Source organism: Salmo trutta, chromosome 13 (assembly GCF_901001165.1).
Source record: "Salmo trutta chromosome 13, fSalTru1.1, whole genome shotgun sequence".
Taxonomy (NCBI): Eukaryota; Metazoa; Chordata; class Actinopteri; order Salmoniformes; family Salmonidae; genus Salmo; species Salmo trutta.
In genome coordinates this window covers 10434825-10455942 of record NC_042969.1, presented here as the reverse complement: position 1 = coordinate 10455942, position 21118 = coordinate 10434825, and the positions used below count along the sequence as shown (strand labels likewise).

At 44.7% G+C, this 21118-nt stretch overlaps 1 protein-coding gene across 2 annotated transcripts; it reads left to right on the top strand.

The window, feature by feature from the left end:
* The first annotated feature begins 103 nt into the window (after positions 1–103).
* Positions 104–17690, top strand: LOC115205160 (protein transport protein Sec24B). 2 transcript variants are annotated; one of them, XM_029770857.1, is made up of 24 exons: positions 104–522; positions 1295–1951; positions 2089–2238; positions 2934–3053; positions 4905–4988; positions 5162–5325; positions 7707–7891; positions 8180–8282; positions 9103–9229; positions 9340–9449; positions 9657–9769; positions 10575–10693; positions 11048–11103; positions 11374–11580; positions 11697–11820; positions 12085–12243; positions 12842–13015; positions 13204–13314; positions 13403–13578; positions 13731–13868; positions 14020–14124; positions 14967–15059; positions 15586–15689; positions 16705–17690. In XM_029770857.1, exons 1-24 carry the CDS (start codon positions 477–479, stop codon positions 16817–16819), a joined length of 3540 nt encoding a protein of 1179 aa, XP_029626717.1. In that variant the 5' UTR covers positions 104–476; the 3' UTR covers positions 16820–17690. The 2 variants fall into 2 exon arrangements, with proteins under 2 accessions (XP_029626717.1, XP_029626718.1); XM_029770858.1 differs by lacking the exon at positions 2934–3053.
* Positions 17691–21118: the final 3428 nt, after the last annotated feature.

The window sequence follows — 21118 nt, the reverse complement described above, 5'->3', positions numbered from 1 at the left end:
TTTTATTTGTTTGCCTTTAATTACTCACCATCATGAGTTAAAAATGCAATAACATTTTACACTAGATAGTAAACATAACAGAGACATCATATGTCCCTGATATCATCACCTGGTTTATTGTTTAATGCAAATAAATAAAACATCTATATTCAATATTTAGAAAGACAGAAAAATTGGTGCTGATTCGACTAGCAAAATACTCTGTTTTTTCAACAGTGATGCAGCTCTTGCACTTCTACCTACTGACAGGTGGCGTCGTTATGCCATCTCTAGTCGCATAGAAACGGCAGCTTCACATAAGTGGATGAACCTCGTCGTCTTTGCTAGACAGCCATCGGAGTAGGGGGCACAGAATCCTCAGCCAACACCTAGCTAGCTAATGGGAATATTGCCTTGGTGACAACCTTTCATGTGTTTTTGTCACCCTTTGCATTCGTGACCAAGAGACGAACCTGAAAACCCCTGTCGGTTACAGCATGAACTCTACGCCGAATGGTGGAGCAGCACCCCCCTATCAGAATGGTAAAACGGGCCGTGGAGATACGGCCGCTAGCTAAACTAGCAAGTGCCAGGAGTTGAAATAGCTAGTGGCTGTGTGAAAGGGTGTTGCTTGGCTACATATTGCGTCTGGCAATTAGCTTAGATAACTTACGTAAGCTATAGCGTTATAAGCTAGTAAAAACGGACAATTGTCCGTTTGTTATTAATTAGCATTAACGTTAGCTAGAAACAGCTAGCAAACCGTTAGCCATCTACTGTACTGTAGCTAGCTTGCTAGCTAACGTTAAAGAGAAAGCTAAACTTTCTAGCTAACATCCATTCAAGCTTGCAACTTGCCAGCTAGCTAGTTGGCAAGCTATCTTGAACAACCACATCACTAAAGTATTTGTAGTAATATTGGTTATGTTCATAAATGGATGTTGCCAGCAATTATCTATCTTCTTTGCTTATTGTACTAACGCAGCCAGGGTCCATGGAGGGGAGGAACCTTTAGGCTAGCTAGCTAGGGTATTGACATCTCATTACTGGTAGGACAATACACCGGTAGCTAGTTAGCAAAATTATTTTACTGTTGGTTTGAATAAGTCATTAACTGCTTAGCTGACATTGACAGGTTTGACCCCTTCTATAGAATATTTAGTAATGTAGGTAGGTTATACTTTTGATAATGGTAGATTACACATTGATGATCAAAAATCCATCAACAATATGTAAATTGTCCGCAAACTCTTTTTTTTTTTAAATTCTAACATAAATCCTGGTTTTGCTAACCTCAACCTGTCATTCTCCACAGGTCCAGTAGGACAGACCTACCCATCCACATATCCTCCGGGGTACTATGGAGCAGGGCCTCAACAGCAGGGCTACCCAACCATTTCAGGACACTGTGCCCCTGCCCTCAACAAATCTCCTATTACGAACAATGACCACAGTGCTTACTACCACCACAACAGCCACCACCAGCCTATTGCTGCGCCTACTGTAGCCCCCTCTGCATACAGAGCAACCCAAGGCTCCCATCCTCAGCCCTATGGCACCCTTCCCACCTCAGTTGCCCCTCCAAACCCCCAACAGGCACCTCCATTCCAACAACCATCCCCCTACGCACCGCATGGGGCCTACCATGGACAGCAGCAGTACCTCACCTCCCAAGCGCTAATCTATCCCCAGCAGGTTAACTTGGTGTCAGCGACCCCCAGCAGCCAAGGCACTCCCGTATACCCCATTGTCTCGTACCCCTCTGCGCCAGGAAGCAGCCAGTACGGCACTTTGCGTTCCTCCCAGTCTCCCACCGGCCCAGGAGCCGTTTCCAACCTGATAGGCGCTCCCCTCCACCAGTATCCCCCAGGAAATGGCACCAGTCACCCAGCATCTACTGCAGCAGTTCCCTCTGGGCATAGCATGGCTCCACCCGGCCAACCAGCCACAGTCAACGGCCAGGGTAATGCAGGTACAGTCGACTGCACTGTTGTGATTGTCCATACATAATCGATTTTGAGACACTTGTCAATCCCCTTTTCTTTTCAATTTATGTGATGACAATATTTGAAATACTTGCCTCTGCCTTAATTGTCATCTTCTCCTCAGTCCAAGCCGCAGTCCTCCAGCACTATGACCAAAGCCACCAGGCAGCCATGGCACATGACCACTATGGCGTCACACACAACACCGAGGGTGCTGATGGAGATGGACCACCTTCAGGAACTCCTTTCACTTCCTCCCCGGGGCATCAGCAAGGTAAATGGAGAAAGAGAGGCATTTCAACTTTCGAATTAGCCTCCATATCGCTATAGTAGCTCTATATTTGGTCATCAGCATTGAAGTCCCCAATGGCATGCCCATGTCTGCCATTTTGATGCAAGTTTAAGAGGATCCTGCCAAGGCTGTGACAGTCATGGAATTTTGGATGATGGTAAATGACCGCGGTAATATCCGTTTTCATTTATTTTTATTTTTTTACAGTTATGACGGTTACTTAATTTTCATGACGGTCTTCATCCATAACCGTCAGTTATACGGTAATTTTGCCTGCACTAGTTCCTGCATTTTTACGTTTGTGTGGTTCTCCGTCCTCATTAAACGATTGATGAAGTGATCTGTATTTCATCTTTCAAACTCACTTCTTGTAGGCTTAGTCTAGCTAAGTGAATTGAATAGGTCCTATATCTCCTTTTTGTTCTTGTCCTGTCTCGCTGTCCGTTTTCTCTTCTCCATAGATACAATCCTACCATGATTTGTTTTTGTCTCAATTTGGTAGAAGCTAGTGAGAAGTGATGTTTCGACAGGCGAATCGCAAGCATCCTCACCAACATTCCCACCACAGAGACACAGATTTTCTAAACTCACAGTCCTCTGGCTCCGTCCTCGCCCCCTCCTCCCCTCCACATAGTTGACGGTTGTTCTGTTTTGTACCCTCTCCCACCCCTCTACAGGCATGCACTACGGATATGTAGCCAATAGTGGCGCTAGCTCTGCCAACGCCTCCACCAACGCTGCCCCCTTGTCATCCAGCTCCGATGAGGATGTTGATGAGGAGGAGGATGAGGAAGCAGGTCTGCTTATAGCTTTTATTCCCATCCCTGCCTGCCCGCCCGCCCCTCATCCCAGCCCAACTCCAATAACCACCCAACCAACCCGACCCTCACATCAACCCACTTACTTTCCTTTCAACCCCAGGCACTTTGCATTCATACTCATGTCTCAAAGCCACCTCTGCCCATCTCTAGCAGCTTGCCTGCCTCCCCACTTGCAGATCCATCTCTCTCTGCTGCCCATCTGACGGCGTCCACACATTCAACATCTACGCCATATCTTCTCCCAACATTATCACAGTGTTCCCAATAGATATTTGATGTTAGTGATGTGAGCTCGTTGTAACTAAAATCACAGAAGCATGGCAGTCAGAATGGTGTGAAGCATCTGATCAGTTATCCTAACTTCATCACGAAGAGGTTAAGCCTAATTCGAATTTTCGGTTCAAATAATGTGAGTACGGTGTAGTGTTTGAGAGTAAATTAGCTGTTTTAGGATCTGTTTAGTCTTCTTGACATTCAGGCTACGCACTCGTTCCTGTCCTTTCCAATCATGTCCTCAGTTTTCCTCTTACCCACGAACCATTTGGGAATGTCTGTCTGCATTTCAATTACAGGAAGGGATCTAACTGGTCTCTGAATGAATAATAACCTTATTTCTTCCCATTGAAATTTCCAAACTGTATCCTCCTGAAAAACAATAGATATTGCGTGATTGGTTTTGCATTTAGATAAATTATGTCTGCTCTAAACATTTAACACAATTTTCAATAGACCCCTATCTGGGCCAGTCAATAGCCTCCACTTTGTTTGGAACCTGAAATCTTAGCAACTTCCATAGTTATGCTATCCTGATAATGATATTATTCATACCACATTTCATATTTTGTTATCAGCGTACATGCAGTGTTTCAATGAGAAGGTGTTGATGAGTGTCCTAGAGGCGGGTAGTGTGTTACTGTCTAGAGGTTAACAGCTTTTTATATATAGCATGTCCCCTGTTACCACGGGCCAACAGGCTCTCTGCTGCTCACTGGTCTCCAATGGGAAAAGGGTAGAGGCTGAGGCATGTCAGCGCTAGCAGCTAACACTCATTAGCACCTTGGTTAATTTAAGTGTGCTATACCTTAACTCTTTCTCCTCTGCCCTTGCACTCCAAACGCCCTCGGATGTCATTTTCATGCAAATTTCTTTTGCCACTGATGTTTCTCTGTTTGTCCTATTTCTTCCCGAGCGGTTTCTTATCATTCTCTGTAAATTTGGCCAATCATCATTCAGTCACTCTCCATTGCTTGGCCATCGTTTTGTTTAGGCCTACTTAGCTTTTTTTTGTCATTTTGATATGTCTAATTAGCTGAATTCCCATGTGTTAGGAGGGCTTGTCAGTCATAATACATGTTTCCCCAGGCCCAGGTTCTTTAATATCTAGAGCACTTAATCCACTGAGGTGGCAGGCAGATTTAGCTGCCTGTGATAATTGGAGCTCATCCAATGAGGCAGCGCTATCTTGGTTCACTGTCACAGCCCTCCGTTTTGCCCAATTGGATTAAACGACTCGTTCAGAGCTTCCAGTGCGTGGGTGTGGGTGGCGAGACCTAAAATGTCTTCTCTCAGAGGTCTGGAAGGGAAGGCTGGATGTGTACAGCCTAGAGAGATGATGATGAACTGCTGCCTGTCTGTCTATGGCTTCACTTATTTTCCTATTTCATCAGCATCACAGTCCTCCAGCCCTGCTTACACACGCCTAACATGTCCATCTTTCATGTGTCATTTTTCTCCCGCCTGCATGTGAGCTGTAATAAACTTTTAAAGTTAGAGAGCAGCTCCTCAAAACTGTTTTTCTCTTCCTTCCCCCACCATCCCCGCTGTCAGGTGGTGATAGTTCCTCAACTACCACTGGCAGTGCGTCCCCGGTGCCCAACAGCTACGACTCCCTGGAAGGCGGCAGCTACCCAGGTACATACTGTACTCGGCTCTTAAAAATCCAGCTCTACGTTGAGGCATTTGACACAATTGAATGTTTCTGCTGCCACGTTTCTCTCTGCTCAACCGCAACCCTAAATGCACTAAGTGGGCAGGCAGTTATCAATTGGTACATTCAACCCTAATGCTTGTCACTCTATTTCTAGAGTCCTCCATTCCCCCCTCTGCCGACATGACCAAACAAGCCCCGCCCTTTGGCTATGGCTACCCCAGCATGCAGCCAGCTTATCAGCAGAGGCCGTCCCCCGGGACAGGCTCCTCCCCCTCACACGGCAGGTACAACCAAACTGGCTACCAGCATTTGTCACAGGTAAGATGTTCTGGTACAACTCACCTGGTTGTGTATGACTAAAAGAGAATATATATTCTAAATAAACTGGGTGGTTCAAGCCCTGAATGCTGATTGGCTGACAGCGTTGGTATATTTAAGCAATAAGGTACAGTGGGGGGGGAAATTATTTGATCCCCTGCTGATTTTGTACGTTTGCCCACTGACAAAGAAATGATCGGTCTATAATTTTAATGGTAGGTTTATTTGAACAGTGAGAGACAGAATAACAACAAAAAAATCCAGAAAAACGCATGTAAAAAATGTAATAAAATGATTTGCATTTTAATGAGGGAAATAAGTATTTGACCCCTCTGCAAAACATGACTTAGTACTTGGTGGCAAAACCCTTGTTGGCAATCACAGAGGTCAGACGTTTCTTGTAGTTGGCCACCAGGTTTGCACACATCTCAGGAGGGATTTTGTCCCACTCCTCTTTGCAGATTTTCTCCAAGTCATTAAGGTTTCGAGGCTGACGTTTGGCAACTCGAACTTTCAGCTCCCTACACAGATTTTCTATGGGATTAAGGTCTGGAGACAGGCTAGGCCACTCCAGGACCTTAATGTGCTTCTTCTTGAGCCACTCCTTTGTTGCCTTGGCCATGTGTTTTGGGTCATTGTCATGCTGGAATACCCATCCACGACCCATTTTCAATGAGCCTGGCTGAGGGAAGGATGTTCTCACCCAAGATTTGACGGTACATGGCCCCGTCCATCGTCCCTTTGATGCAGTGAAGTTGTTCTGTCCCCTTAGCAGAAAAACACCCCCAAAGAATAATGTTCCCACCTCCATGTTTGACGGTGCAGATGGTGTTCTTTGGGTCATAGGCAGCATTCCTCCTCCTCCAAACACGGCGAGTTCAGTTGATGTCAAAGAGCTCCATTTTGGTCTCATCTGACCACAACACTTTCACCAGTTGTCCTCTGAATCATTCAGGATGAGCAGGGGGACCTTGCGGGCGCTGCAGGATTTCAGTCCTTCACGGCGTAGTGTGTTACCAATTGTTTTCTTGGTGACTATGGTCCCAGCTGCCTTCAGATCATTGACAAGATCCTCCCGTGTAGTTCTGGGCTGATTCCTCACCGTTCTCATGATCATTGCAACCCCACGAGGTGAGATCTTGCATGGAGCCCCAGGCCGAGGGATATTGACAGTCCTTTTGTGTTTCTTCCATTTGCGAATAATCGCACCAAATGTTGTCACCTTCTCACCAAGCTGCTTGGCGATGGTCTTGTAGCCCATTCCAGCCTTGTGTAGGTCTACAATCTTGTCCCTGACATCCTTGGAGAGCTCTTTGGTCTTGGCCATGGTGGAGAGTTTGGAATCTGATTGATTGATTGCTTCTGTGGACAGATGTCTTTTTTACAGTTAACAAGCTGCGGTTAGGAGCACTCCCTTTAACAGTGTGCTCCTAATCTCAGCTCGTTACCTGTATAAAAGACACCTGGGAGCCAGAAATCTTTCTGATTGACAGGGGGTCAAATACTTATTTCCCTCATTAAAATGCAAATCAATTTATAACATTTTAGACATGCGTTTTTCAGGATTTTTTTGTTGTTATTCTGTCTCACTGTTCAAATAAACCTACCATTAAAATTATAGACTGATCCTTTCTTTATCAGTGGGCAAACGTACAAAATCAGCAGGGAATCAAATACTTTTTTCCCCCACTGTACGAGGGGGTGTGGTATATGGCCAATATACCACTGCTAAGGGCTGTTCTTACGCACGAAGAAACCCGGAGTGCCTGGATACAGCCCTTAGCCGTGGTATATTGGCCATATTCCACAAACCCCAGAGGTGCCTTATTGCTATTATAAACTGGTTACCAACGTATTTATAGCAGTAAAAATAAATGTTTTGTCACACCCATGGTATACGGCTGTCAGCCAATCAGCGTTCAGGGCTAGAACCACCCTGTTTATAGTAGACTGTACACCACAGGAATGACAAAACATTTATTTTTACTGCTCTAATTACGTTGCTAACCAGTTTTATAATAGCAATAGGGCACCTCGGGGGTTTGTGGTGTATGGCCAATATACCACGGCTAAGGGCTGTATCCAGGCCCTTCTCATTGCGTCGTGCATAAGAACAGCCCTTAGCCGTGCTATATTGGCCATATACCACAGCCCCCCGGGCCTTATTGTGTAATTTTAATATGGTCCCTCATGAAATACATGAAAAGGAGTTGGCCTACTAAGACACTCCATGTCAATACATTTGTCTGGGGGCATATTAGTGTTGTGGATATCGGTTCCTTTCTATCGTGTTCATCTCTGCTCCACACCTGACCCTTGTGGTAATGATCTACCTGTCCCTAGTGACTGTTAGACTAACTACCTCCTGTTTGTCCATGCAGCCCTTCCCTAACATGTCCCAGCTGTCTGCGGCCCTGGGGGGACTGAGCGGTGTGCCAGAGCTGGAGGTGGAGGCGCTGCGGCCCGTCAACCTCCTGCAGGAGAGGAACCTTCTGCCCCACCGGCCCTTGGATGCCCCCGAACCCAACCTCAACGCTGACCTCAAGAAGGCCAACTGCAGCCCGGAGTAAGGGGCAGGGGAAGTTTGTGGGTTTTCGGATATGCTGGTATCTGGACACAACACTAACGGACAATATTCAGTGTAAACTGAAACACTAGGAATGACAAGTGCGATCCCAAGTTTATTTATAGGATCTAGCAAAACACATATTGGGAACATTTGTTGATTTCAAATGTACTTCTCCTCTATCTCCACACTGCATTGTTCCTCCATAGTCCCCGCTCACTCAATTGAACTTATTAGCTCATGCCTTTACAAAGCTGTGCTAAAAGCTCTTCTCTCTGGCCTCCACAGCACATTCAGGTGTACCCTGACCAACATCCCACAGACCCAGGCCCTGCTGAATAAAGCCCGGCTGCCCCTGGGCCTCCTCCTGCACCCCTTCAGAGACCTCGCAGTAAGAAGACACCCAGCCCTAATACCCGGGCCCTGTCCACAAACATCCTCTAGCCCCTAACTCCTATGCGCTGGTGTAGATCTGAGAGGTTTGGTTAGGTGTAAGCAACTGACATTTCAGGAAGCTACCAACTTGGAAGTGCAATTGAATTGAAACGTTACATTGAACATAGCACAAATGTTTTGTTGTGGAATTGAGTGAATATCCTGGAATAAGACACTTTAGTGGTTATTTATATTGACTGTGGCGTTCAGTGCCCCTTAATAACACCCTGTCAGTATGTCATAGGAAGTTGACCTGAGTTCAGAAACAGAAAAGCAGGAGGCAAGGCAGGATGAGCTGGAGGGTGAGGAGGTGCAGAAAGCCATGATTTTAGTTTCATTGAAAGTGTCCAAGTGCAAGGTGGTAAAAGTACAGAAAGCAGACTGTTGATATAAGGACTTTACAGAAGGAATCCTCTCCTATAGATTGCAGACGCAGGTTCGATCAGATGTAGAATGTAGAACACATTTTCATAAATCATTTAATGAGTAACAAACCACAAATCAACAGTCGTCTTCATCTTTGGGCTCCCAAGTGGCGCAGCGGTCTAAGGCACTGCATCTCAGTGCTAGAGGCGTCACTACAGTCCCTGGTTCAAATCCAGGCTGTATCACATCCAGCTGTGATTGGGAGCCCCATAGGGCGGCGCACAATTGGTCCAGCGTCGTCCGGGTTTGGCCCGGGTAGGCCATCATTGTAATAAGAATTTGTTCTTTAACTGACTTGCCTAGTTAAAAAAATAAATAGTATTTTTTTTTCTCTCTTTCTCCATCCATAGCAACTCCCAGTGATCACTTCCAGCACCATAGTGAGATGTCGCTCCTGTCGTACCTACATTAACCCCTTCGTCTCCTTCCTGGACCAGAGGAGATGGAAATGCAGCCTCTGCTACAGGGTCAACGATGGTACGGATCCCTCTATTCAATATGTGTACTTAGGGCAGCACCGTCCAAAATGCGAGACGTTAAATAGCATCTGCTAAATGACTTGAACGCGCATATTCTCACCCTCGCAGTTCCCGATGAGTTCATGTACAATCCCGTGACCCGCTCCTATGGAGAGCCCCACAAGAGGCCAGAGGTGCAGAACTCCACTGTGGAGTTCATAGCCTCTTCAGATTACATGGTGAGTGATTATTTTTTACTTTTTTTTAGATCAGTGTTCATTCATCCAGAATCAGTTTGCCCACAATCCTCTAGAGGGCAGGTCTCCATCAGATTCATGCAGTCACCAATGGCAAGGCACTGTGCTTTCCAATATCGGACTGTCAGTCTGCAGATGTGAACTGGTTGAATGTTTTGAGTAAAGCATGTGTATGGGTGTTATCCCCAGCTGCGGCCCCCTCAACCTGCAGTGTACCTGTTTGTGCTGGATGTGTCTCACAACGCGGTGGATGCAGGCTACCTGGACGTCTTCTGTCAGACTTTACTGGAGAACCTGGACAAGTAAGTAGCTTCGCACCTGGATTCATGTGTTCAATATGATCTGAGTTGCTTATAGCACTACCGTTGACTCCTGATAAATTCACTTAGATAACCGGTGCAGTAGCTATAGTTTTCCAGTCAGTTTATATGTGTCTGACAAATGCCTTTCCTGCTCACACTCCTACTATTAAGTAGTCAAGGCTCCATTTCAAAGAAAAATAAACTAATAAAAGCCATGGATCAAATGTGAAACAGGTCAAGCCCTACTATAAAAGTCATACTAGTATTGGCTGGCTTGCAAGTGCGTAAGAACCGGAGGCATATGAAAGTAAAGGGTGATCGCTCTGTTGCTTTCTGTTTTAGTAGTTAAGTCCGTCAACATTCATACACATGGTGAACAATAAGATTTGGTCAAATCCGAATTTAATCGTCCAGTTCCACAGGGAGCAAACCATTTTGAAGTGTATATACTTGAACTCTTGCCAGAAAAAAAGAAAAGAGAAACATGAAATACTTTAGCAGGACTGTCCTTCCTGTTTTTCCCCGGGAAATTATCCTGTTCTTTGTTGCAACTATACAAAACTAGCTCTGACGAAGGTTCACTGCTGGTTCTGATGTCTGGAAAATCTCAGTCACGTCAACTTGAACTCCATAATCCCACATTCTGACGTGAAAAAGAGTTCACCAGAACTCCACACTCACACACATCTGGTATCTCTCAAACCAGAGAGTTATTCTGCCATTTTCTTGACCTGTTCCGTTGTACAGTACTGTTACATGCCGCGGCTAGGCTAACTCTCCGGGGGGTGTCTGTTCTGTGTCTCAGGATGCCGGGGGACACGCGTACCCGAGTGGGCTTCATCAGCTTCAACAGTACCATCCACTTCTACAACCTTCACGAGAGCCTCTCGCAGCCCCAGATGTTGGTGGTCTCTGACATCGACGGTGTGTGTGCTGTGTGTGTGTTTCAGTCAGCTCTCCTCCGTCTTTAGGTCCACTGCCTAAAAATCCCCAGCCTGGGTGCCAGTCGGTTTGTGCTCGAGCCAACATGTCGTTGTCTTACCAAACAACAAACAGCTCTTGGCAAGGCAACGGTGTTGTTGACTGCAGACTGACTACACCCTCCTCTCCCTCAAACCGACATGTCACTTATTCACTAATGGTAAAAATGTGTACTGTAGAGATGTAATGACTTGTCCTTCTGCTGGTGAATGTAGTCATTTCTCCAAGTGAATTATCCCAGGACATGGAAGGTGAGCTGTGGTGGTGCAGTAAATGATCTTGGTTCTGTTTTTGTAGATATCTTCATTCCAACCCACGACAGTCTACTGGTGAACCTGAAGGAAAGCAGAGCGGTAAAGGTTTTTCTTTGACTGAGAATGTGTGGAACTATTTGTGTTTACCAGTGTCATCACAGGCTGATTTTATTTAAAAAATTAAATTAAATTCAATTGTGACTGGAGGGTGAGAGTCTTTGTGTTTCTGACCATGTATGGTTGCTTTAGTGTGATAGTCAGTTTGTTTTCTGATGCTGGTGTGTGAGCGCATCTTTAGTCATTTTGACTGTTCTCTCTCCCTCTGATCTCTCTTCTCGCTCTCATTTTCTCTCCCACTCCCCCTCCCAGCTGGTGAGGGTCCTGTTGACCTCCCTACCCGGCATGTTTAGCCAGACCAGGGAGACCCACAGTGCTCTGGGCCCGGCGCTGCAGGCTGCCTACAAGCTCATGTCCTCCACAGGGGGCCGCGTCTCCGTGTTCCAGACCCAGCTACCCACGCTGGGTGCCGGCCTGCTGCAGTCCCGGGAGGACCCCAACCAGAGGTCCAGCACCAAGGTATGAGTGCTGAGTCGCACACACAGGCATGACACACACACTGTCAGACCATATGGTTCTGTAATGTAAGGTTCCAGTTGTCTATGAAGTCTGTTCTGCATGTTATGTTGTGACAGGGGGTCCAACACCTGGGCCCAGCCACAGACTTCTACAAGAAGCTGGCCCTGGACTGTTCTGGTCAGCAGATAGGAGTGGACCTCTTCCTCCTCAGCTCCCAGTACTCTGACCTGGCCTCACTAGGTAAGACGTGATAGTCCATTCCTTAGATTATATAATAGACAGGTTACTGTTTAGGAAAATGCTAAAAGTTGAGAAAGAGACTGGCGTCTTAAAGAGAATGGTTTTTGCAAAATAGAATACAGCTATCATTAGAGTCAACCTAAGGCTACACACCGCATTCTCTTTCTTTCCTTCTATCTATCTTTCTTCCCTTCTTTCTATCCTTCTTTTCTTTTTCTACTTCTTTAAAAAAAAAAATTATATATATTTTTTTTCTCGGGCCAGCGTGTGTGTCTAAATACTCAGCGGGTAGTATCTTCTACTACCCCTCGTTGCACCACGTTCACAACCCGGCCCAGCTGGACAAGTTCCAGAAGGATCTGGAGCGCTACCTCACCAGGAAGATTGGCTTCGAGGCTGTCATGAGGATACGCTGCACCAAAGGTAGGTCTATTTTGTTAGTTTGTTTCTTCAAATGGTATATTTCGTTTTGTATTGTCTGAGTAGTTTTTTAAAATCTTTTTCTGAAAGGTACTGAGGTCACTCCACAAATTTGTTATTATTTTTTTACGTGTTTTTCTTCCCCAATTTCATCATATCCAATTGTCCCATCGCTGCAACTCCCGTATGGACTCGTGAGAGACAAAGGTCGAGAAACACGACCCTGCCAAGCCACACTGCTCGCTTAACCCAAAGCCAGCCGCACCAATGTGTCGGAGGAAACACCGTACAACTGGCGACCGAAGTCGGCGTGCATTGCGCCCGGCCCACCACAAGGAGTCGCTAGAGTGCGATAGGACAAGGACATCCCGGCCCGGGCCAAACCCTCCCCTAACCCGGACAATGCCTCATGGGTCTCCCAGTCGCGGCCGGCTGCGACACAGCCTGGGATCGAACCCGGGTCTGTAGTGACGCCTCTAGCACTGCGATGCTGTGCCTTAGAGCACTGCACCACTTGGGAGGCCAAACAGTACACATTTCTTGACAATTTCTAGATCGATTTAGCGGTCATCATTACTTTGTATGTCTCCTTGGTCAACAGGCTTGTCCATCCACACATTCCATGGGAACTTCTTTGTGCGCTCGACGGACCTGCTGTCCCTGGCCAATGTCAACCCAGACTCGGGCTTCGCTGTGCAGATGTCTATAGAGGAGAGCATGGCTGACACCTCACTGGCCTGCTTCCAGGCTGCGCTGCTGTACACCTCCAGCAAAGGTGAACACCATCTCACCGTTTCATTCATTGTGGAAATATTTGGAGAAGTCATTTCCGACTTTTACTTAAATAATGAATAATAAGTCCCAGTTCTAGTACAAAGAGTTGTTATTTTAATATCACCTAACAAAGACAAATTAATCTACCCTCATCTCTGCTCCTAATCCCCCCTCCCTCCGTCCTCCTAGGGAAGAGGCGGATCAGGGTCCATACTCTGTGTCTGCCAGTGGTCAGCCAGCTGAGTGATGTATATGCCGGGGCTGACGTTCAGGCCATCACCTGCCTCCTAGCCAACATGGGTGATTGTATATATATGCACGCTGCATTTGTTCATGAGATCCGTTTTTTTTGTATTCATACATTTTTATTTTGGATTCCTATGAACAGCCATTGACCGGTCGATATCGTCAAGCCTGTCGGACGCCCGAGATGCCCTGGTGAATGCGGTGGTGGACTCCCTGAGTGCGTACAAGAACACCGTCTCGAATCTGCAGCAGTCTGGTCTCATCGCCCCTGCAGCCCTCTGTCTCTTCCCCCTCTACGTGCTGGCATTACTCAAACAGGTCTGTCTGACCAACACACACACACACAGAGCTTTTGTATGCGCCGTATGTCTCCGTCACTAATCAGAAGCCGTTCAAGCTGTCAATGCTATCCCTTCTCATGAATCTGTGCTCCCTCCTCCTCCTCCTCCTCCTTTCTCTCCACATAACAGAAAGCACTGCGCACAGGGACCAGCACTAAGCTGGACGAGCGCGTCTTCGCCATGTGCGAGTTCAAGAGCCAGCCGCTGCAGCAGATCATGCGCACGGTCCACCCCGACCTCTACCGCCTGGACACCATTTCAGACCAGGTGAGAGGTCAACACAGCCCGCTCTGCTTTGAACAACTGATTCATCTCTCCAGCGTTCCAATGGTTCCTAGCTGGACACTTTGGTTTTGTTTTACCTGGTGGGTCACAAGTATACTAAAAGGTAGACTGCTTTACCCTTTTCTGTCCACAGGGGGCGCTCCACCTGAACGACTGCATAGTGCCCCAGCCCCATCTGCTGCACCTTACGGCTGAGAAGCTGACCAGAGAAGGCGCTTTCCTCATGGACTGTGGCAGCGTAAGTCCTGCTATGTTCTCAGTCAAATGACTGAAGTCCCTGGAAAAAATGGACCTCGTCTCTGTTTGAGGACTTTTTAGCAATAAACTCCTCCATCCGTTCCTCCATGATGATAACAGATCTGACAAGGTTGGCTCGGTGAAGGCAATATCGCAGCGTTGCAGTTCTTGACACACTTAAACAGGTGCGCCTGGCACCTACTATACATACCCCGCTCAAAGGCGCTTAATTAAGGATATGAGTTCGGCTGGGATCTGTGATAACAGATTTTCATCTGTCGGAATTATGGGAGATGTCGCCCGTCTCATTCGTTTGGTTAATTAAGGACATGAGTTCGGCCGGGATCTGTGATAACAGGTTTTCAAGTGTCTGAATTATGGGTGGAGATGTCGCCCCTGTCTCGTTCATTTGGTTAATTAAGGATGTGTGTTCTTGTGGTATTCTGGAAGGATTCATGTTACATATAGGTTTTTAGCGCGTGTTTTTGCGTTTTTTTTTAATCAGATTGTTGTTTAAATCTTTTGTCTTGCCCATTCACCCTCTGAATGGCACACAAACACAATCCAAGGCAATTATTTTTAACCTGTCTCTTCCCCTTCGTCTACACTGATTTTTAAGGTGGATTTAACAAGTGACATAAATAAGGGATCATAGCTTTCACCTGGTCAGTCTATGTCATGGAATGAGCAGGTGTCCATAATGGTTTTCACACTCGGTGTAGATCAGTGTTTACCTCAAGGAAGGGAATGGAGGAAAGATTCATGTATTTGAAGAAGGATCCTTGTTACTGTCCCGTGTAGAAATGTACACTTCATTAACTTCCTCTCTGTTCTCTTCTCTAGGTGTTTTACTTGTGGATTGGGAAATTCTGTAATGAAATGTTCATTCGAGACGTGCTGGGCTGCCCAAACCATGCTTCAATACCCCCTAACATGGTTAGTGGGGCACTAACATTCATTAGACACAATGTGACACATTTATTGCTGTTTATAACTCTGTGCTGTGTCCAGCTGGTGCTTCACAATGAAATAGTACTGTACTTAGTCAGTTCAGCCAGGGAGTAATTTACATTTTAGTCGGTTTGTTTATTTGGTTCTACTTTTTTGACAAAAGGCCCGTGGCTACCTAAATAATGTAATACCACACAGCGTGGGTGTGTTACAACCAAACACAGGCCAAGTAGCAATTGTCGAGGTTTTGTTTGCTTTTTTGATTCCATCTTTCGGGAAAAGACCAACACATCCCTAAACCACAGGCATGCTTCACATTCCGAACCACACTTCCATATTTCACTAAATCACAAACACATCAGACTTGTGGAGATCTGGGATTGAAACCAACCACTAGTTATCTTTAGTTTTTTCACACACAGACACACACCGTGTAGACTGTCTTGAGTAGTAAAAACGAAGCTGTGGGTCTTTTTGTTTTTTTTCTTCTTTTGTCTCTTATGAATACCAGACCCAAATTCCTGAGCTGGAAACTCCTCTGTCTGAACGACTACGCGCACTCCTCGCCTGGCTACAGGACTCGCGAACCTTCAGCTCAACACTTCACATCGTGAAGTAAGTCAAGTACCCCTGGTCTGATCCATTGACGCGTGTGTGTGTTTGTTGCTAGTGAGTGCCTGGGTCCGTGTCGTGTAGGAAGCCATCGGTGACCACATAGTGAGTGTACAAAACGTTAGGAACACCTTCCTAGTATTGAGTTGTAACCTCCTTTTTAAACTGGTGCGCCTGGCACTTAATTATTTTGCCTTGCCCATTCACCTTCTTCTATATGCCACACATACAGTCGTGGCCAAAAGTTTTGAGAATGACACAAATATGAATTTTCACAAAGTTTGCTGCTTCAGTGTCTTTAGATATGTTTGTTAGACGTTACTATGGAATACTGAAGTATAATTACAAGCATTTCATAAGTGTCAAATGCTTTTACTGACAATTACATGAAGTTGATGCAAAGAGTCGATATTTGCAGTGTTGACCCTTCTTTTTCAAGACCTCTGCAATCCGCAAATTGCCACCATGCAGACGTGAAAATGAATATTTGTGTAATTCTCAAAACTTTTGGCCACGACTGCACACAATCCATGTCTCAAGGCTTAAAAAATATTTAACTTGTCTCCTCCCCTTAATCTACACTGATTGAAGTGGATTTAACAAGTGAAATAAGTAAGGGATCATAGCTTTCACCTTGATTCACCTCGTCAGTCTGTCATGGAACGATCAGGGGTTCTTACGTCATGCTGGTGCATTGTTGCACTATAAGCTATAAAAACAGAGTGTTGCACACTATGTATAAACTCCCAGTAATTTATACATAGTGTGCGACTCTTTGTTTTTATTGCTTACAGTTTATTCACCGTTAGTCAGCACCTCTACACTGCTGTGAGGATCTGTTTGCTACAAATGTCTACAGGCCAGAGGACAAGTCTTCATACCAAATGGAAGTCTTACAAATTCAAAGAGGCCTTTTTTTAGAGTATCAAAGTAATTTCAATAGAATGTATATGTATTCGGACTATATGCGCTCCTTCTTATTTCACATGCTTATTCATTTCATTACTTCTCCCCGTAGGGATGATGCTTCAGCTAAGACCAGCTTTTTCCAGCACTTGGTAGAGGACCGGTCGGAATCAGCCTTCTCCTACTACGAGTTCCTGCTCCACATCCAGCAACAGATGTCCAAGTAGAATACACAGAGCAGAAGGCCCTTTGGGCCTTGTGTAGAGAAAAAAACAAAAAAACAATGAACGTGGCACATGGTAAACAGGAAGTTCCCTCAGACTTACCGTAGAGGGGACAACACAACCAACCCAACCCCACCCACCCTAGTGGTCCGGTCAACCATGGCCTATGACCCAGGGGAGGCAGGTGGAAGGACCAGAAAGAAAATGAAAAATCAGTGACAAAGTGAAGATGACTTCTGGAGTTGAAGTGAAGTAATAGGCCGTTGGACTCACAGATCAAGTGGTGCGCTCTGAACGGGCTGCTTCTTCAACCAGCTCGCTGAACCTTTCCCCTATCGTCTCTCAGCCGCTGTCGTAGCTCCACGTAGCATCTCTCTCCAAGGGAAAGCCAAAGATGCTACTTCCTCCTCATCTGATTAAGTTGACCCTTCTCTGATGCGCCCCCGCATGTTGTGGTATGATCCACTTTTTTATTTTTATTGTCATACATCCTCCACATCCTTCTCCCATTTCCTCCCTCTTCAAACTCATTGACATAAGAGTACAGCATCCCCCCTCTTTGTTTTCAGTGTATTCTGGAGCTACCTCTGTTACCATTGTGTTTGCTGCTGCTAGTCGGGTAATTGGCTACCCTCTGCTTAACAGGATGCTAGTCAACAGTGGTTGAATACCCCTGCTCTGCACCTCGACTCCTCTCCCAGCTGTTCAAATCCTGTGTCGTCAGATGAAACTGAAACCTTTGTAAACTGCCGCCCTCTTGTTTTTTGATCCGCTACCAGACGTTGCTATCCATTTTGTAACTATTGAAAATAATATTTTATGTGCGATAATTTATAATTTACCAGCTTATTAAATAAAATGAAACAGTATTTCACTTGATTTTTCATTCACATATTTTGCAGAGTGGTATACTAGAAAGCAGGATCAATGAGTTAGCCAGTTAACTTGTGGAAATATTCTGAAATGACTTTTTATTCTTTAGAAATATAAGCTTGAATTGGGCATGGTCTAATGACTCAGTAACCAAAAACACATATCTAAGTTTATCTTTCTTAATGAACCAGAAAATCAAGTTATTTCTGGTTGTTTATCTGGCTAACTCATTAATCCTGTAGTTTACCCTTCAGGTGTTGCAGAATTTGTCTGCTACATTAGAGGGCGCTCATCAATGTTTCATTCATGGTTTGTAGGGAATATTAACAGTTGTATCATGTGAGAAACTGTTTTGCTTTTGGGGACACAACTATGGTGAAGTGACTGGCAGGGACTTTGCATTTATTTTGCCTAAGTGAATTATCTTGGCTAAACACATCTACATTCCCTACTGATTTCTCTAAGATGCCTATCACAGGAAAATTAGAGGCATATTGCATTTTTTGTTCAGAGGACTACTGAGAAAAGCCACAATGGTTAAAATAAATGGAATGGACTGTTTCCTTGATGGAAAGGTTAGGAATGTTACATATTTGACATATTCAATGAACCACTTTGCTAATGACTATAAGGATTTGTATCTGCGCTGCATACTTTAAAAAACACTTCTGTTACTAAGTCCCCTGCTTTATTTCACCAGCTATGTATAATGTCTCACTCTCAGTAGTATAAAATGATCTAGGAATCCTTTAGCTTTATCCATGGAAAGCAAACAGTATTAACATCCATCCTTTTGTGTTCTCAGAAATTAGACCAATGTTTTTGGAAGACATTCTTACATTTTACTCACCATATGTCTCCTAGTAAACGACTCATTTTCAAAGTTAGTCAACCTAGTCTTAGTGTATTTTCCAACTCAAAAGGGGGGGGGGCATACCTCAGATGTACTAAAGATAACACTGTAAATATACAAGAAATGAGCTGTCCTGCCTCCCTCGCGGATTCCTTGGGCCTTCCTGGTCCATTTGCAAACATCTCTGGTTCCTACGGGGTTAAGTTATTTTAGCAAGCCATAATAACAACATTATACTGTTTCTTTATCACCATCCAACTGGAAAGAATGTTTTTCTCCATTGCATGAAGTTTTTTAAAATTGACTTTTGAGGTAAACCACAAATAATTTTACATAGAACATACAGTACTTGTTGCTTTTCACGCATCAAAAAGATGCAAAAAGTAATTTGACCATTCAATTAGTGCACAAATGTTTCGTCATTGCAGTGTTCCAAGTATGTGCGCACACACACAGTTCTTGAAAAAGCACATCAAGTCTAATGGTATTTCCTTTGCTTTTCAACTGAACCTACTCAGTGAGGTGTCACAGCACAATTCATGAGCCCCTCACTAACAAACTACTGCTGTTGACCAGCTATATTTAAACAACCGTTTTGACTGGACGGCCCCGGACACACCCACTTTCCCCGCCACCACAGTACCTCAGATATTTTCATGGGGCATGATGTCACCGTTTTCCCATTCAGCCTTGAATCATGACTCCATTTTCCCATCTTGATATCCAGAAAAGGAGTTTCTACAGTAGCTTCATGTCCCTGTGGTGGCTATTACTGCAAACGTACACCTGATTTTGAGACCACCGTTTAAATATATGCTTTTCTCCCTCCTTTCTTCCACTTTGTCTCCTTAAAGCAAACTGAAGTTGTTACACACACAGGCCCCTTATCTCATGTGGTAAGAACTATCTACTAGTGATACGCTGCTTGTGGTTTTGAGGTGTAATCTTGGCTTCAACGAAAGGTATGGTCTGTGCTTGTCTTGTAAGCTTACAATGGAGTATTGTTTGACAGGATAAACTGCAGACAGTAGCGGTTGTCAAAATACAGAAAAAAGTATTCTTTGTAGTCCAGTGAAAAACTGCAGTTGAACCCCAGATGTCTCCTTTTTATGCCTCTTCTGCAGCTAAAAGCATCTAACCAAGAGCCTTGTTTATTTTCACATGGTAGCATATTGTGAAGTAATAGACTTGACGACATAGTAATAGCTTATTGTTCCATGGTAATGAACAGACCGCTTCCACATCTGCTGTTAGCAGTTGAAATACACAAACCAACTTCTTTACAACACTCAATGTTTGCATTACCGTGAACAAAAGGGAGCTCATGACGCTCTGTTATCGAGGTCATCATATGCAATTCATGCAAGCCTCATCACCTCTATTTGTGTATGGTTTAATGGGCAGTACAAACAACAGTGTTTGTTCAGCTTTCCCGCAGCTTGACACAAACACCTCCTCCTCCCTCCATCAACCTCTCCAACCATCAGAGAGAGAGTCGGCTGGGAGTTTATTTTGATGAGCAATGAGCACTCCTTGAACAGGACTGACTTCTAAACTTTAACCATATGCAGAACGACTTGTGAGAGACTCCCATAGCGCTGTTGGCAGGAGGCTCTCATAGAGACATGGGGGCCCACAGTATATCAATTTTGTTGCTTACTCAGTCAATACAATATTTCTCTCACGAAAGGCAGCTTGGGTAAGTCAAATAGAGTTGAGTGTTCAGAATAGATAGCCTACCAAGATTTATTGAATTTCAAAGCTATGTCATTTGGATTAAACACTACATTGTTTCTTTGTTTTCAAAATGCAGCAAAGGAATAGCAGTGCCTCCATCCAGAGGCATCATGCCCATTTGTCCTTTAAAAAAACAAGTGTGTTTGTTTGTTCTTTGTAATACTACTAGCCACTTGGAAATTTTATGACGTTGGCTTTAGCTAGCCCAGTTAGACTACCTATTTTGTTTAACTATTTTAGCTGGCATGCCTGCTGGCAAGGTTGGTAGAAAAGCAAGCAATAATTACATTTACTGAATAAGACGCATTCCTTTCCATCTTCAAATCAAATGCTATTAGTCACATGCACCGAATACAACAGGTGTAGACCTTAGAGTGAAATGCTTACTTACAAGCCCCCAATGAACAATGCAGTTTAAAAAATATGGACAAGAATAAGAGATAAAAGTAACAAGTAATTAAAGAGCAGCAGTAAAACATATTTTACAACAGCTCTCTGCTTACATCTTTTACCCAGATGTAAGCAGAGATGCAGAGAAGCAGTCTGGTGGGTACAGACTACTCGAGGTATGCTTAGATATGCAGAAAAAAAGATATTTTTCACCTACAATTAAACATAATGATTATGGCTCTAGATTGCAGGAGAAAACTTACTGGTGTTTCAGGGGAAAATTGCAAAATTCTCCAACTAGCCCCCCACGTACTTTGTGCCCCCTCAGATTTTTGGGGTGCGTGACGCCCTTGCCTCCATCTGTGTGACAGTAGCTATTGTTGTGCTTGGCCAGCAGAATAAGTAATAGTAAGACTCAACTCGGTCCCTACCCTGGGGCCTAGAGCGGT

What these genes read in the sequence shown, in the direction of transcription:
- LOC115205160 (XM_029770857.1), top strand. Translation starts at nt 477, where the DNA reads ATGAACTCTACGCCGAATGGTGGAGCAGCACCCCCCTATCAGAATG. An exon ending in GGTGGTCTCTGACATCGACG is followed by an intron (nt 10,694 to 11,047) that starts GTGTGTGTGCTG and finishes CTGTTTTTGTAG; the next exon opens with ATATCTTCATTCCAACCCAC. An exon ending in TGGACACCATTTCAGACCAG is followed by an intron (nt 13,869 to 14,019) that starts GTGAGAGGTCAA and finishes TTCTGTCCACAG; the next exon opens with GGGGCGCTCCACCTGAACGA.